Source organism: Pongo abelii, chromosome 3 (assembly GCF_028885655.2).
Source record: "Pongo abelii isolate AG06213 chromosome 3, NHGRI_mPonAbe1-v2.0_pri, whole genome shotgun sequence".
Lineage (NCBI taxonomy): Eukaryota > Metazoa > Chordata > Mammalia > Primates > Hominidae > Pongo > Pongo abelii.
This window is the reverse complement of record NC_071988.2, coordinates 38,944,229-38,959,186: the sequence shown is the minus strand read 5'-3', so window position 1 is coordinate 38,959,186 and position 14,958 is coordinate 38,944,229. Positions and strand designations below refer to the sequence as shown.

The 14,958-nt window shown below is 41.5% G+C and overlaps 1 protein-coding gene and 1 long non-coding RNA gene across 6 annotated transcripts in view; one reads left to right on the top strand and one right to left on the bottom strand.

Moving 5' to 3' along the window:
• LOC112133088 (uncharacterized) overlaps window positions 1–14,958 on the bottom strand; it is a 91,360-nt gene that overhangs the window by 12,515 nt on the left and 63,887 nt on the right. For all 3 annotated transcript variants that reach the window (XR_008524153.2, XR_008524152.2, XR_008524154.2), the window contains exon 4: window positions 13,701–13,820. This is a non-coding gene — a long non-coding RNA (uncharacterized LOC112133088). The remainder of the gene's footprint in view (window positions 1–13,700; window positions 13,821–14,958) is intronic.
• SMIM14 (small integral membrane protein 14) overlaps window positions 1–14,958 on the top strand; it is an 87,665-nt gene that overhangs the window by 31,611 nt on the left and 41,096 nt on the right. For all 3 annotated transcript variants that reach the window (XM_054553176.2, XM_024245485.3, NM_001131269.2), the window contains 1 exon segment: window positions 1,649–1,758. In XM_054553176.2, coding sequence (XP_054409151.1) covers window positions 1,684–1,758 — 75 coding nt within the window. In that variant the 5' untranslated portion in view covers window positions 1,649–1,683.

The following is a 14,958-nucleotide window of genomic DNA, read 5'->3' as shown; positions in this document are numbered from 1 at the left end:
TCTCCCCAACTTAGGGATACCACTGGGCTCTGGTCTGGGTTTTCCCACCCCAACTTGGAACTAGAGTCTCCTCGAGGCAGTAAACTGTGCCAGTGATAGGGCTCATCTCATTTGTTTTTCCGTCTCTCAGGTATCACTATTCTTTGTAGCCTCATGTTCAATGTCTTTTTTTTTTTTTTTTTTTTTTGAGACGGAGTCTTGCTCTGTCACCAGGCTGGAGTGCAGTGGTGCAATCTTGGCTCACTGCAACCTCTGCCTCCCTGATTCAAGCGATTCTCCTGTCTCAGCCTCCTGAGTAGCTGGGACTACAGGCACACGCCACCATGCCTGGCTAATTTTTGTATTTTTAGTAGAGACGGGGTTTCACCATGTTGGCCAGGATGGCCTCTATCTCCTGACCTTGTGATCCACCTGCCTCGGCCTCCCAAAGTGCTGGGATTACAGGTGTGAGCCACCGCACTCAGCCCTTTTTATTTTTAAACGTGAACTCACTATGTTGCCCAGGCTGGAATGCAGTGGCGTGATCATGGCTTATTGCAGCCTTGACTGCCAGGGCTCAAGCAATCCTCCCACCTCAGCCTTCTGAGTAGTTGGGACCACAGGTTTGTGCCACCATGCCTGGCTAATTTTTAAATTATTTGTAGAGGTGAGGTCACTAGGTTGCCCAGGCTGGTCTCAAACTCCTGGGCTCAAGTGAGTGATCCTCCCACCTCAGCCTCCCAAAGTGCTGGGATTACAGGAGTGAGCCACTGCGCCTGGCCTTAATATCTTAAAAACAATTGTTTCTGGCCAGGCACGGTGGCTCACACTTGTAATCCTAGCACTTTCGGAGGCCGAGGTGGGCAGATCACCTGAGGTCAGGAGTTCAAGACCAGCCTGGCCAACATGGCAAAACCCCATCTCTACTAAAAATATGAAAATTAGCTGGGCGTGGTGTGCGCCTGTAATCCCAGCTACTCAGGAAGCTGAGGCAGGAGCATTTCTTGAACCCAGGAGGCGGAGGTTGCAGTGAGCTGAGATCATACCACTGCACTCCAGCCTGGGCGACAGAGCGAGACTCTGTCTAAAAACAAAACAAAACAACAAAAAACAATTGTTTCATGTATTTTGTCGAGTTTTTAAAAAATTGTTTTAGGCAGAACAGTAAATCTGGTTGCCAATGCTCCATCTTGACCTCTCATTTGTTTCTCTTTATTTTTTGAAATCTACCTAGCTATTTCTTAGCTATGTCATTAATTTCCCCTCCATAAAACCTTGGTATCATTTTAGATACCTTTTCAGATGTCTTTCTTGGTGAGGGTAAAAGCTGGTTTGAATTATTTGCGTACTGGGGCTAATAAAGTCAAATAATTGAGTAATTAAGCAGAGTAGGTTCTAGCATCCTCAGCATCACAGGCGGGGCCAGTTTAGAGCACTGGAGACATTTGTATTTATGGGCTGATGGCAGAAGGGGTAGCCAATCACCTGTATAGATTCATAATTCATATAGGATTAATAATAAATTAATAGATACAGGTCATTAATAAATACAAACTATACATAGTTTAATAAAACTATTGTGAATGTATACAATATCACAATTTTTCATAGCTCAAGAGAAAGAGTAATTCTGAATAGTAGACTTACAGTATTTTTTCCTTCCTCCTAGATTTAAACAGTCAAGTAAAATCAAGCTGGGTAATCATGGCAGAAGGTGGATTTGATCCCTGTGAATGTGTTTGCTCTCATGAACATGCAATGAGAAGACTGATCAATCTGGTGAGATGAACAGGACAATCCTATTCTGAACTGATCTGTACCCCTTGTATCCTCTTTTCATGAAAATACTGGTTATTGGAGGGTTTTCATCTGATGGTCACTAAAAAGTATTTCATAATTGAAATTCCACATTTGTTTAAGTTGTAATGATTAAAATGTGGCCGGGCACAGTGGTTCACACCTGTAATCCCAGCACTTTGGGAGGCCAAGGTGGGCGGATCACTTGACCTCAGGAGTTCGAGACCAGTTTGGCCAACAAAGCAAAACCCCATCTCTACTAAAAATATAAAAATTTGCCAGGCGTGGTGGCACACACTTTTAATCCCAGCTACTCGGAATGCTGAGGCACGAGAATTGCTTGAACCCAGGAGGCAGAGATTGTGGTCAGCTGAGATCATGCCACTGCACTCTAGCCTGGGCGACAGAACGAGACTCTGTCTCAAAAAAAAAAAAAAGTTTGCTAGCAATTATTTCGTTAGAGACGAAAACAGACTACTGTCTTTATTATTATTATTATTTTTGGAGCTGGAGTCTCGCTCTTTTGCCCAGGCTGGAGTATAGTGGTGCTATCTCGGCTCACTACAACCTCCAGCTCCTGAGTTCAAGCGATTCTCCTGCCTTAGCCTCCCGAGTAACTGGGACTACAGGAGTGTGCTGCCATGCCTGGCTAATATTTGCATTTTTAGTAGAGACTGGGTTTCACCATGTTGCCCAGGCTGGTCTCAAACTCCTGACCTCAAGTGTTCTGCCCGCCTCAGCCCCCCATAGTGCTGGGAATGCAGCTGTGATCCACCCCCCCAGCCCAGACTACTGTCTTTATGGTAGATTTATGTTGGTGAAATTTGCCATCATGGGTAGATAACACATATGTATATTGCCTTTTCTACTTTATATCAATACAAATAAAATTGTTTTTAGCTTGTGGAGCTTGTTTGCCTGCTAAGCTGCTATTAACAGTTCCTGTTATGATATAGTTCAAATCCTGCACCAACATATGGCATGACAATACAAATCTCTATGTAAAGCATTTCTTTCTTTTTTTTTTTTTTGGAGAACAGTGTCTCACTCTGCTACCTAGGCTGGAATGCAGTGGTGCAATCTCAGCTCACTGCAACCTCCACCTCCTGGGTTCAAGTGATTCTCCTGCCTCAGCTTTGCAAGTAGCTGGGATTGCAGGTGCGCACCACCATGCCCAGCTAATTTTTGTATTTTTAGTAGAGATGGGGTTTCGCCTTGTTGGTCAGGCTGGTCTCAAACTCCTGACCTCAGGTGATCTGCCAACCTCGGCCCCCCAAAGTGCTGGGATTACAGGTGTGAGCCACTGCGCCTGGCCTATGTAAAGCATTTCTGAAAACAAATCAATTATTTGACAGAGGTAGGTTTCTGAACAACAAGATTTGAATAGTCTCATTGAGTCGATGGTAGTGAGTCTATAAGCTGAAATACAGGGCTGTTTATATTATACTTTGTACTTTTTATGTGCAAAAGGAAAAATTTGACCGTTATTAACAATGAAGTATATTTTTATATTACACATTATATTGGTTGAGTATCCCTTATCTGAAATGCTTGGGACCAGAGGTGTTTTGGATTTTTTTTGCATTTCGGAATATTTGCATTATACTTACTGGTTTAACATCCCTAATCTGAAAATCCAAAATGCTCGAAAGAGCATTTCCTTTGATCATCATGTTGGTGCTCAAAAAATTTCAGATTTTGAAGCATTTTGGGTTTCAGATTAGGGATACTCAACCTGTAACAACATTTTATTGTTTTAAAATACTCTTGTATGTCAGTTAATAAAGGTAGGTACAAACATTTGCTCAAATATTTGAGTTGTCAGTAACTAATAAGCAGGTTTTCTGCTGGCTCAGTGTTGCTACATATCGTGATCAGAAATGTGTTTCTTGTCAATGATGTGCTTTTTTAGAGTCAGCATGCACTAGGACTTGTGATCCTTAAGAATGCCTCAGAAGGAAAGGAATAAAATAAGAACTTATACGTTAAATCAGACTCTTGAGGATATAGAAATATAATGGTAATGTGATGGCTCTGATAACTTGGTATAAAAATAGATGAGTCTAAGGAGAGAATATTTGTTTATGAAGCAAAGAGCTGATAGTTTTCGTTTGTTTATTTTTTGACATGGAGTCTGCTCTGTTGCCCAGGCTGGAGTGCAATGAGGCAATCTTGGCTCACTGCAACCTCTGCCTCCCGGATTCAAATGAATCTCATGCCTCAGCCTCCCGAGCAGCTGGGATTACAGGTGCCTGCCACCATGCCTAGCTATTTTTTGTATTTTTAGTAGAGATGGGATTTTACCGTGTTGGCCAGGCTGGTCTCGATCTCCCGACCTCAGGTGATCCGCCTGCCTTGGCCTCCCAAAGTGCTGGGATTACAGACGTGAGCCACTGCGCCCAGCCAATATTCTTTTCTAATAGGCTTTTCTACCTCTCATGCATCCATTATCATCATTTTTTTTTTTTGAGACATGATTTTGCTGTCACCCAGGCTGTAGGGCAGTGGCACAATCTCTGCACACTGCACCTTCTGTCTCCCAGGCTCAAGCAATCCTCCTGCCTAAGTCTCCTGAGTGACCACAGGCACCAGCCACCACACCTGGCTAATTTTTGTTTTTTTTGTAGAGGTGAGGTTCTACCATGTTGCCCAGTCTGGTCTTGAACTCCTGAGCTCAACTATCTGCCTACCTCCCACTCCCAAAGTGTGGGGATTACAGGCATGAGTCACCGCACTAGCAATTTTTTTTTTTTTTTTTCTTTGAGATAGAGTCTTATTCTTTTCCCCCAGGCTGGAGTGCAGTGGTGTGGTCATAGCTCACTGCAACCTTGAACTCCTGGGTTCAAGCAATCCTCCCACTTTAGCCTCCCAGGTAGCTAGGATTACAGGCATGCACCACCATGCCCAACTAATTTTTTACATTTTGGTAGAGATGAGAACTCCCCAGGTTTCCCAGGCTGGTCTTGAACTCCTGGCCTCAAGTGATCCTCCCACCTTAGCCTCCCAAAGTGTTGGGATTATAGGCATGAGCCAATGCACCCCACCTCATCCATTATCTTCTACTTTTATACTTCAAAGGGCCTTTTTTCTTAGTACCTGTTATCTGACAGCTTTATAGAACTCTAAGTTAACTCCCAGCCTGTATTTTAAAAGCAATTTATCTGAGGGTATAATTTTTTGCCATTAGTTATAACTATGAGAATTTAAATCCCTGTGTGCTTAGGAAACTCACAGATGTAGTTACTGATACAGTATGATGACAGAACAGATTTATTCTCACTTTCTAAAAATGGACATTTAATTCATCTTTGTAATAGAGTAACATTTCAAGTACTGATTTTGAATTTTTGGGTTTTTCTGTTGACCTCATGTAATGTAATTGGGTTTTTTTGAAGGCCAGAATATCATCAATTTTTAAGAATTTAAAGTTCTTATAGCAAGTAGACACCTGGAGAAACTTGAAGATTTTAATGATTATTTACAGGTTAGCTCATTAGTTGTATGCTGGGCTGTGGTTTAGTTTTGCCTATTCTGTAGAAATAGATGAGCTTTGCCAAGGAATATATACAACTTAGGAGCAGTTAGGATTTTATTATTAGTTCCTTTTCATAAATAATAAAGTATACTATATACTACTATAAATAATGCTTAAGAGTATGTTACATAAATCTCGTATGTTAATTTTTTTTTTAATAAACTTTTTTTTTGCTTTCTGGGAGCATACATTCAAGTTGCCCTGAATATACATTCCCTATTTTTAATTTTTAAAATAAAATTGTATTTATTCACAATTTAAAACTTCTTTTCCTGCTTTGTTTGTTTATTTATTTATTTATTTTGAGATGGAGTCTCCCTCTGTCACCCAGACTGGAGTGCAATGGCACGATCTCTGCTCACTGCAACGTCCGCCTCCCGGGTTCAAGCGATTCTCCTGCCTCAGCCTCCCGAGTAGCTGGGATTACAGGTGCCTGCCACCACGCTCGGCTAATTTTTGTATTTTTAGTAGAGACGGGGTTTCACCATGTTGGCCAGGCTGGTCTCAAACTCCTGATGTCAGGCGATCCACCCGCCTCGGCCTCCCAAAGTGCTGGGATTACAGGTTTGAGCCACCACGCCCGGCCCTTTTCCTGATTTAATAGTGTTATCAGTTAAGGTTCTTCATTATGAGTAATAGAAGTTCTGGATGATTAGGCTGGGCACGGTGGCTCATGCCTGTAATCCCAGCACTTTGGGAGGCTGAGGTGGGTGGATCACTTGAGGCCAGGAGTTGAGAAAGGAGTTATTAAAGTATATTTTGTAGCTCACATTGGAGAGCCTGGCATGGGAAATAGGATAAAAGGGAGGGTAAGTGGTCAAAACAAGAGCCAGAGTCATGCCCCAATGCCAGCTGAGCTAAGATGCTCATGCTTCTGGATTCCAGATTTTTGTATATCCAAAGGTTGACACATCTTTTCCATTTGGAAACTAATAGGCATTTTAAATTTGACATGTGTGTAACCAAATTTATCTTGCCCCTAAGCTTATTCTGAATGTTCAGGTAACAATTTCAGTTCAATTATCTTTTACCCTCTTCTTTCTTTCTTTCTTTTTTTTTATTGTTGTTGTTTTTGAGATGGAGTCTCACTCTGTTGTTCAGGCTGGAGTACAGTGGCACGATCTCGGCTCACTGCAACCTCCGCCTCCCGGGTTCAAGCAATTCTCCTGCCTCAGCCTCCCAAGTAGCTGGGACTATAAGCGTGTGCTACCACGCCCAGCTAATTTTTGTAATTTTAGTAGAGACGGGGTTTTACCATGTTGACCAGGATGGTCTCAATCTCTTGACCTTGTGATCTACCTGCCTCAGCCTCCCAAAGTGCTGGGATTACAGGTGTGAGCCACCGTGCCTGGCCTACCCTCTTCTTTCAACCCACATCTCATGCAGAACCATCCTTTGGATCAACCTTAAAAATACATCCAGAATCCAGCCATTTTTCACACCTCCAGTGCAACACGTTGGTCTAATCTACCATCATCTCTTGCCTGGATTGCTGCATTTAGCCTCTTTATGGATCACCTTGTTTCTGCCCTCTTGCTACCCCCAAGCCCCCTCAAGTTTAGTCTCACCACAGCAGTTGAAATGATCCATTTTAGTTAAGTCAGTAATGTTTCTCCTTTGCTCAGAATCCTACAGTAGCTTCCACGAGACTCAGTAAAAAAAAAAATGAAATTTACATGGCCCTGTGTGATCTGTCCCCTTCCACCCTACTGTTCTCCTTTGTCCACTTTGTTCTAACAATTCTGGCCCCCTTGCTGTTACTTGAAAACAGGTCACATACTAAGGGTCAAGAATCTAAATGACTTTAGACTTCTCAATAGCAAAACTGGAAACTAGAAGGCATTGGCACAGTGGCTTCAAAATTCTGAAGGGTAGTCATTACCAATCCAGCATTCTGTATCCAGCCAATCTCTCAATCAAGTTGGGGGAGTACACTTTTGTAGGAAGTTCCTAGAGGATGAGCTATTTTTCACCGAAATGAAGGCATAAGCCAAGAAAGATGACTAGGATTTTGAGTGTAGATAGCAGATCTAGCACATATGAGAAACAAAGTACCTTCCAGGATAATGGTGAAGGGACATCCCAGGGTGGCAGCTGTGCATCAGGACTACAGGGAGCGGGCTTAGTTGCAGGGGGGCGGTGGAGGCGGGGAGCGGGGGTCACATGGCTCAGGGAGAGACTTTTTTAGAAAGATGAATTGGTAGAATACCTGGTGAATCTAGACATCTTGTGATCTAGGGAACTGTAAACAAGTTTTGAAAAGTCATAGAAAAATGCAAAAAAATTTACTAACTTTAAAGAAACACATTAAGTAGTACAGAAAAGAAAAAGTAATTACAGTATAGTTTACTGTGTGGCTCAACTGTGGAGAACATTTATGTAGTTATAATTGATAATTGAGTACTGAACTAAACAACCTTATGATACAACCATTATTAGGGGATGGAAAGAGTATACACGGGGTCAGGGAGGAGAAGTAGATCTTCATACTCTATACTGGTACATCTATGGATATTGTTTAACATGGAAAAATCAAGAAGTAGCAATAATGCATATTTATATATAAAAGACATGGAGGTAAGCAGTAAAACAATCAGCTAAAAGTTGAAAATGGTTGCCTCTGGAGGGATAAGTGGGTAGGAGGATGAAAAATTACTGTTTTTCAGAACAAACCTTATAGAACTGTTTGACTCTAAATTGTGTACATGAATAACTAAAACAATTAAAACTACCACAAAAAACAGAAAGCAAAACCTTTCAGTGAGTGCAAAAAGGAGGAATAGGTCTATTGAGTAGCTGGATCTGTTTTGCCTCTTTTGCCTTCTATGCAATATAAGGTAACTGGCTTAGGCCTTTGCTACCAGGCTAAAACCACAAGAGTTGCTGTCTAAGACAAGTAGAAAACTTTTTTGGGGGAGGACTCCTAGTTGCACGTTAAGGACCAAGAGGGAAACCAAGGAAACCCCGAACTTTATAGTAGTTGTAAATAAAGTGAGAAGGAAGAGAAAAAACGCTTGGTTTTGGAATGAAATGTGCTATAAAGTCTTGTAATGAAGTCTTCCCTACTTTGAGAGTTAAGAGGCTCTTTAGCCTGCCTGCATAGTTCCTTGATTAGGGAAGCTGTTTGTATGTCCTAACTGTTCATTGAGCTAGTCCTTCATTAATGTGAGCAGAAAAACAGGCCAAGTAGTTGAAGAAAATAAAAGGACCATGATGTAGTGAGGTACAGCTACATTAGAAGGCAAGATGAAGTAAATACTTACTAATGGGAAAAATCATGAACATTATGGTTATAAATGCAGACTCATACATGTTTGTTTTGTTGGGTTTAAATACCACCAGTGACAGTCTGGCCAACATGGTGAAACCCTGTCTCTACTAAAAATACAAAAATTAGCTGGATGTGGTGGCAGGTGCCTGTAATCCCAGCTACTCGGGAGGCTGAGGCGGGAGAATCGCTTGAACCCCGGAGGCAGAGGTTGCAGTGAGCTTAGATGGTGCCACTGCACTCCAGCCTGGGCAACAGAGCAAGACTCCGTCTCAAAAAAAAAAAAAAAAATACCACCAGTGACAATGACTTTCTGAAATGGAGGACAGGTCTTGGTAGAGCTTTAAATAAAACTAAGTACAATCTTCCCTGGTTTAAATGCTAAAGTCCAGTTAAATTCCTTGAAAAGTCAATACCATCTAAAAATTACTTTGTATTTTTCTGTCAGATGAAGTTAGATTGTAGGCTCAGGGTTTTCATTTTGGTGAGTGTCTGATAGGACATTTTTAAGCCATGTAGGAGGCAAGCCAATCACAACAACCAAAAATCTGCTTCTCAGATGTCCAGAATACCCTCGGGAGTCATATGGATGCACTGGGGAACCTTAGAATGAGAGAAGAAGTAGGCTTAAAAAAAAAAAAGGAAACCTGGGCTGGGCACCGTGGCTCATCCCTGTAATCCCAGCACTTTGGGAGGCCAAGGCAAGCAGATTGCTTGAACCTAGGAGTTCAAGACCAGCCTGGGCAATATGGCAAAATCCCTTTTCTACAAAAAATGCAAAAATTAGCTGGGCATCTTGGCAGACACCTATAGTCACAGCTCCTTCAGAGGCTGAGGTCAGAGGATCGCTTGAGCCTGGGAAGTCAAGGCTGCAATGAGGTGTGATTGCACCACTGCACTCCAGCCTGGTTGACAGTGAGAATGCAAAACTATTAGAAATACAAAGAGAATTTGATAAACTGACATTTTAGACGTATCAGAGAAATGCTAGTGAGTGCCATAACGAAGACTTTGTAGGCTTGTGTATTGTTTAAGTCAGTACAGTGTTTTTCTAAATATGTAAAAAAGGTTCAAAGGGATATACCTCAAACAGTGGTTACAATGGGGAGGGTTTGAAGGGGGCCTAGTCCATTGAAAACCTCTAGTGTATGTACTAGGATTTCTTTTTACAGATGATGAAACTGAAGTAAGTTAGTTTTCCCAGGTGTTGGAACTGAACAGAGAGTGGCAGAGACATGTTCAATCCTGACCATTTAGTTTCAGGCTGTTTCTTCAGCATAATGTTCTTCTTGGTTGGCCTCCTTTAAGCACCTTAAAAAGCACTATATATGCGGCCGGGCCTGGCGGCTCATGCCTGTAATCCTAGCACTTTGGGAGGCCGAGGCAAGCGGATCACCTGAGGTCGGGAGTTCGAGACCAGCCTGACCAACATGGAGAAACCCTGTCTCTACTAAAAATACCAAATTAGCCAGGCGTGGTGGCACATGCCTGTAATCCCAGCTACTTGGGAGGCTGAGGCAGGAGAATCGCTTGGACCTGGGAGGTGGAGGTTGCGGTGAGCCAAGATCACACCATTGCACTCCAGCCTGGGCAACAAGAGCAAAACTCCATCTCAAAGAAAGAAAGAAAAAAAGGCACTATATATGCAATCAAGGGTGGGGTAGAGGAGTAGGAGGAAGGAGCAGGAGGCATACTCTTCACTGTATTTTTATATTTTAAAACCATATGAATGCATTACCCACTCAAATAATTAACCTAGAAATAAAACTTCCTAAGCACCTCGTACAGATATATACAAAAATTAGTAATTACAGGCCTGGCATGGTGGCTCACGCCTGTAAACTCAGCACTCTTCCCAAAGGAGGCAGAGGCCGCCAATCACTTGAGTCTAGGAGTTTGAAACCAGCCTGGGCAACATGGTAAAACCCCTTCTCTACAGAAAATAAAAAAATTAGCCAAGTGTGATGACGTGTGCCTGTAATCCCAGCTACTCAGGAGGCTGAGGTGGGAGAATCGCGTGAGCCCAGGAGGCAGAGGTTGAAGTGAGCCAAGATTGCGCCACTGCACTCTGGCCTGGGCCACAGGGTGAGACTCTGTCTCAAAAAAAAAAAAAAAAAAAAAAAATCGTAGTTACAGAAAACTTTTTCATTGAAGAAGAAAATCCTTAAATGCATCATAGTTATATGATTTGAAAAGAAAATATACACTACGATGCAGCTGTTCAATGATTCTTAATAAAACTTCTCATTACCTTGATTTATAAATTGGTAGGATTTGTTCTCATCAGAATGTTTTAAAAAATCTATAAAAATAGAAAAAAAGTATCCTCTCATAAAGCTTTATGGGCACTAACAGCAGTTGGAACTTCTCTTACTACTGCCTCATCACTGCTAATATATAAGTTTTAGTACAAAGAATATAAATCTGGCTGGGCTCACGCTCATAATCTCAGCACTTTAGGAGGCAGAGGTGGGAAGATTGTTTAAAGGCAGGATTTAGAAACCAGCTGGAGCAACAAAGTGAGACCCTGTCTTAAAAAAAAAAAAAAAAAGAGGCAAATGACTGTCTCTGTAACTATCTATCTGTCTATCTATCTATATTTTTCCTTTATTTTTATTTTAAGAGACAGGGTCTCATTGTATCACCCAGGCTGGAGTGGAGTGGTGTAGTATATCACTGCAGCCTTGAACTCCTGGGCTCAAGCAATCCTCCCACCTCAGCCTCCAGAGTAGCTGGTTCTACAGGTACACACCATTGTGCCTGACTAATTTTTGTACTTTTTTTGTAGAGATGAGGTCTCACTGTGTTGCCTAGGCTGGTCTCACACACTTAGCCTCAAGCTTCCTCCTGTTCCACCCTCCTTAAGTGCTAAGATTACAGTCGTGAGCCACCTCACTAAGCTTCTCTGACTATGTTATTATAGGGGTATTTTAAAGTACACATTATAGGGCTGGTGGGGTGGCTTACGCCTGTAATCCCAGCACTTTGGGAGGCTGAGGCAGGCAGATCATTTGAGGCCAGGAGTTCGAGACCATCCTGGCCAACATGGTGAAACCCTGTTGTTAGTAGTCTCTACTAAAAATACAAAAATTAGCTGGGCCTGGTGGTGGGTGCCTGTAATCCCAGCTACTTGGGAGGCTGAGACATGAGAATCACTTGAGTCTGGGAGGTGGAGGTTGCAGTGATCTGATATCACACCACTGCACTCCATCCTGGGTGACAGAGGGAGACTGTCTCAAAAAAAAGTACATATTGTAAACTAACAGTGTTTAAGTTCAAGACTGATATGATTGCAGTACAAAGAATGCCAATTTTGGGGTGCTGGTGACAAGGTTTTACTTACTCACTTGGCATGGGTCTTTCCTATGATTTAATTACATCATTGAGTTACAGTGAGTGTTAGACTATTCTTAATGCAGTTGTATTTTGCCAGGTGTATGTATACTTCTGTTTGTCTCAGGAATGTTCAGAAACACTTAAAAAATTGAGGTATTATCTCATATCACGGACTTTTTTCTTTCCTAATCTAATACAGTTGGCCCTTTGTACCTGTGCTCTCTGGATTCGTGGATTTAGCCAACTGTAAATAAAAAATATTTAAAAAATAATAATACAAATAATAAAACAATAGCATAACCACTGTTTACATAGCCTGTACATTGTATTAAGTATTATAAGTAACCTAGAGACAATTTGTCTATGGGAGGATGTTCATAGATTGTATGTAAATACTATACAATTTTATATAAGGGATTCGAGTGTCTGGATTTGGAATCTGAGGGGAGTTCCTGGAACCAACCCCCTGCAGATATACCAAAGGACAACTGTACTTTAATTAGAGATTTAGTGCTTTATAATACTGGCTAAAAGGACTCAAAAAGGTAGATAAGAATAGATAAACGGTGAGTCTTTTTCAGTGACGATTCTGGGTATCTTCATCATGTTACATATAATTCTGTGTTATTTAATATAGGAATATGCCCCGTGTAACTATGGTTTTTTTTTGTTTTTTTTTTAATTTGAGACAGAGTGTTGCCCTGTCTCCCAAGCGGGAGTGCAATGGCACAATTTGGGCTCACAGCAACCTACGCCTCCTGGGTTCAAGCAATTCTCCTGCCTCAGCCTCCCAACTAGCTGGGATTACAGGCACCTGCCACCACGTCCAGCTAATTTTTGTATTTTTAGTAGAGACGGGGTTTTGCCTTGTTGGCCATGCTGGTCTCAAACTCCTGACCTCAGGTGATCTGCCCACCTTGGCCTCCCGAAGTGCTGAGATTACAGGCGTGAGCCACCACGCCCAGCTGATAACTATGGATTTTTAGTGATGTAGTAGTAGAATACTAATATATGTATAGAAAGTTGCCTACACAAAACCTCCGTCTAATCATAAATCATTCTTTTTTTTTTTTTTTTGAGGCAGAGTTTTGCTCTTGTTGCTCAGGCTGGAGTGCAATGGCGCGATCTCGGGTCACCGTAACTTCCACCTTAATTCCACAAGCAATTCTCCTGCCTCAGCCTCCTGAGTAGCTGGGATTACAGGCATGCGCCACCACACCCAGCTAATTTTATATTTTTAGTAGAGACGGGGTTTCACCATGTTGGTCAGGCTGGTCTTGAACTCCCAACCTCGGGTGATCCACCTGCCTTGGCCTCCCAAAATGCTGGGATTACAGGTGTGAGCCACCGCACCTGGCATAAATTATTGTTTTAAGTTGTCTATATTCTTTATAAAAAAAGAAAAAGAAAAATCAGATATTTCCTTGTAACTACTTTAGTATTCTTTTTTTTTTTGCAACAGAGTCTTGCTGTGTTGCCCAGGCTGGAGTGCAGTGGCACGATCTCGGCTCACTGCAGCCTCTGCCTCCCACGTTCACGCAATTCTCCTGTCGCCTCCCGAGTATCTGGGATTACAGGTGCACGCCACCACACCCGGCTAATTTTTTGTATTTTTAGTAGAGATGGTTTCACTGTGTTGGCCAGACTGGTCTCGAACTCCTGATCTTGTGATCCGCCTACCTCGGCCTCCCAAAGTGCTAGGATTACAGGTGTGAGCCACCGTGCCCGGCCGCCTAGTATTCTTTTTTAAAAAGTAACTCATATCCTTATACCAATGAAAACAACCTGGAGAGGGGATTTTTCTTCCATTGAAATAATTTGCTTCTGGCTTTGCCGTCTTCTCCTGTTGTTCTGCTTCACTGGCTGTCACTTGGCATATAGTTTCTTCTATTAATGATAGGAATTCTAGAAAGAGAGAGCAGATGGATTTAGAAATATGAACTTGGATTATGCTCATGTGTTTTTCCTGTTCTGTTGGAATCTAAGATTTGGAATGCAGGTAATCCTCTTCATTTTTATGTTTTAATTGTTGAGCTCTGTATTTCAACTCTTAATCTAAACAGCATAACTAAAACTTCTACATCTTTATTGAAATTTGTTTCTGGGCCAGGTGCAGTGGCTCACGCCTGTAATCCCAGCACTGTGGGAAGCTAAGGCGGGTGAATCATTTGAGGTTAGGAGTTTGAAACCAGCCTGGTCAACATGGTGAAAACCCATCTCTACTAAAAATACAAAAACTAGCCGGATGTGGTGATGGGCACCTGTAATTCCAGCTACTTGAGAGGCGGAGGCAGGAAAATTGCTTGAGCCGGGGAGGCAGAGGTTACAGTGTGCAGAGATCGCGCCATTGTACTCCAGCCTGGGTGACAGAGCCAGACTCCTTCTCAAGAAAAAATAAAATAAATTTGTTTCTATATTAAAGTACTGTAAAAACATGTGATTTGGGAGACCCTTGGTCAGATTCCTTTTTATCGGCCTGAATGCCCTGTAAATTGTGATGTCTACTGTACTTAAATAAATCACTTTAAGGCCCATTGGACCTTTCCTGGAAGAAAACTATCTGTCTGGAAAGTTTCTTTGAGAGACTTCTCTATGCAGCAAATGTATTTTTGCTAGTTATGTTAAAACTTTTGTAAAATATTTGTTTTTCTTTGTTTTTGTTTTTATTTTTAAAATATTTATTTATATAAATAATATATGAATATGTGCTTTCAAAAAATATCAATACATTAAAAGTAAGGCTGAACTCCCTTCCCCATACTTAGCTTTTATTTCCTACTTTCCCAGATGAATTGGTGTATCTTCCCAGATCTTTTTAAGAAATATGTTTTTAGATACTATGGAATATGTATATTTTCCTCAATTTAATAATATTTTGCATTTTTCATGTTGCTATGAAAGCTTTTTTAATTGTGTGATTAACTTTTGAGTTTTATTTTAGTCAATAAGGAAATTTCAGTGGACTACTTTGTTTCAAATCTTAATCTTTTTTTTAAATCAATATGCAGGCACTGGAAGACATAAAAGGCACATAGCCTTCTAT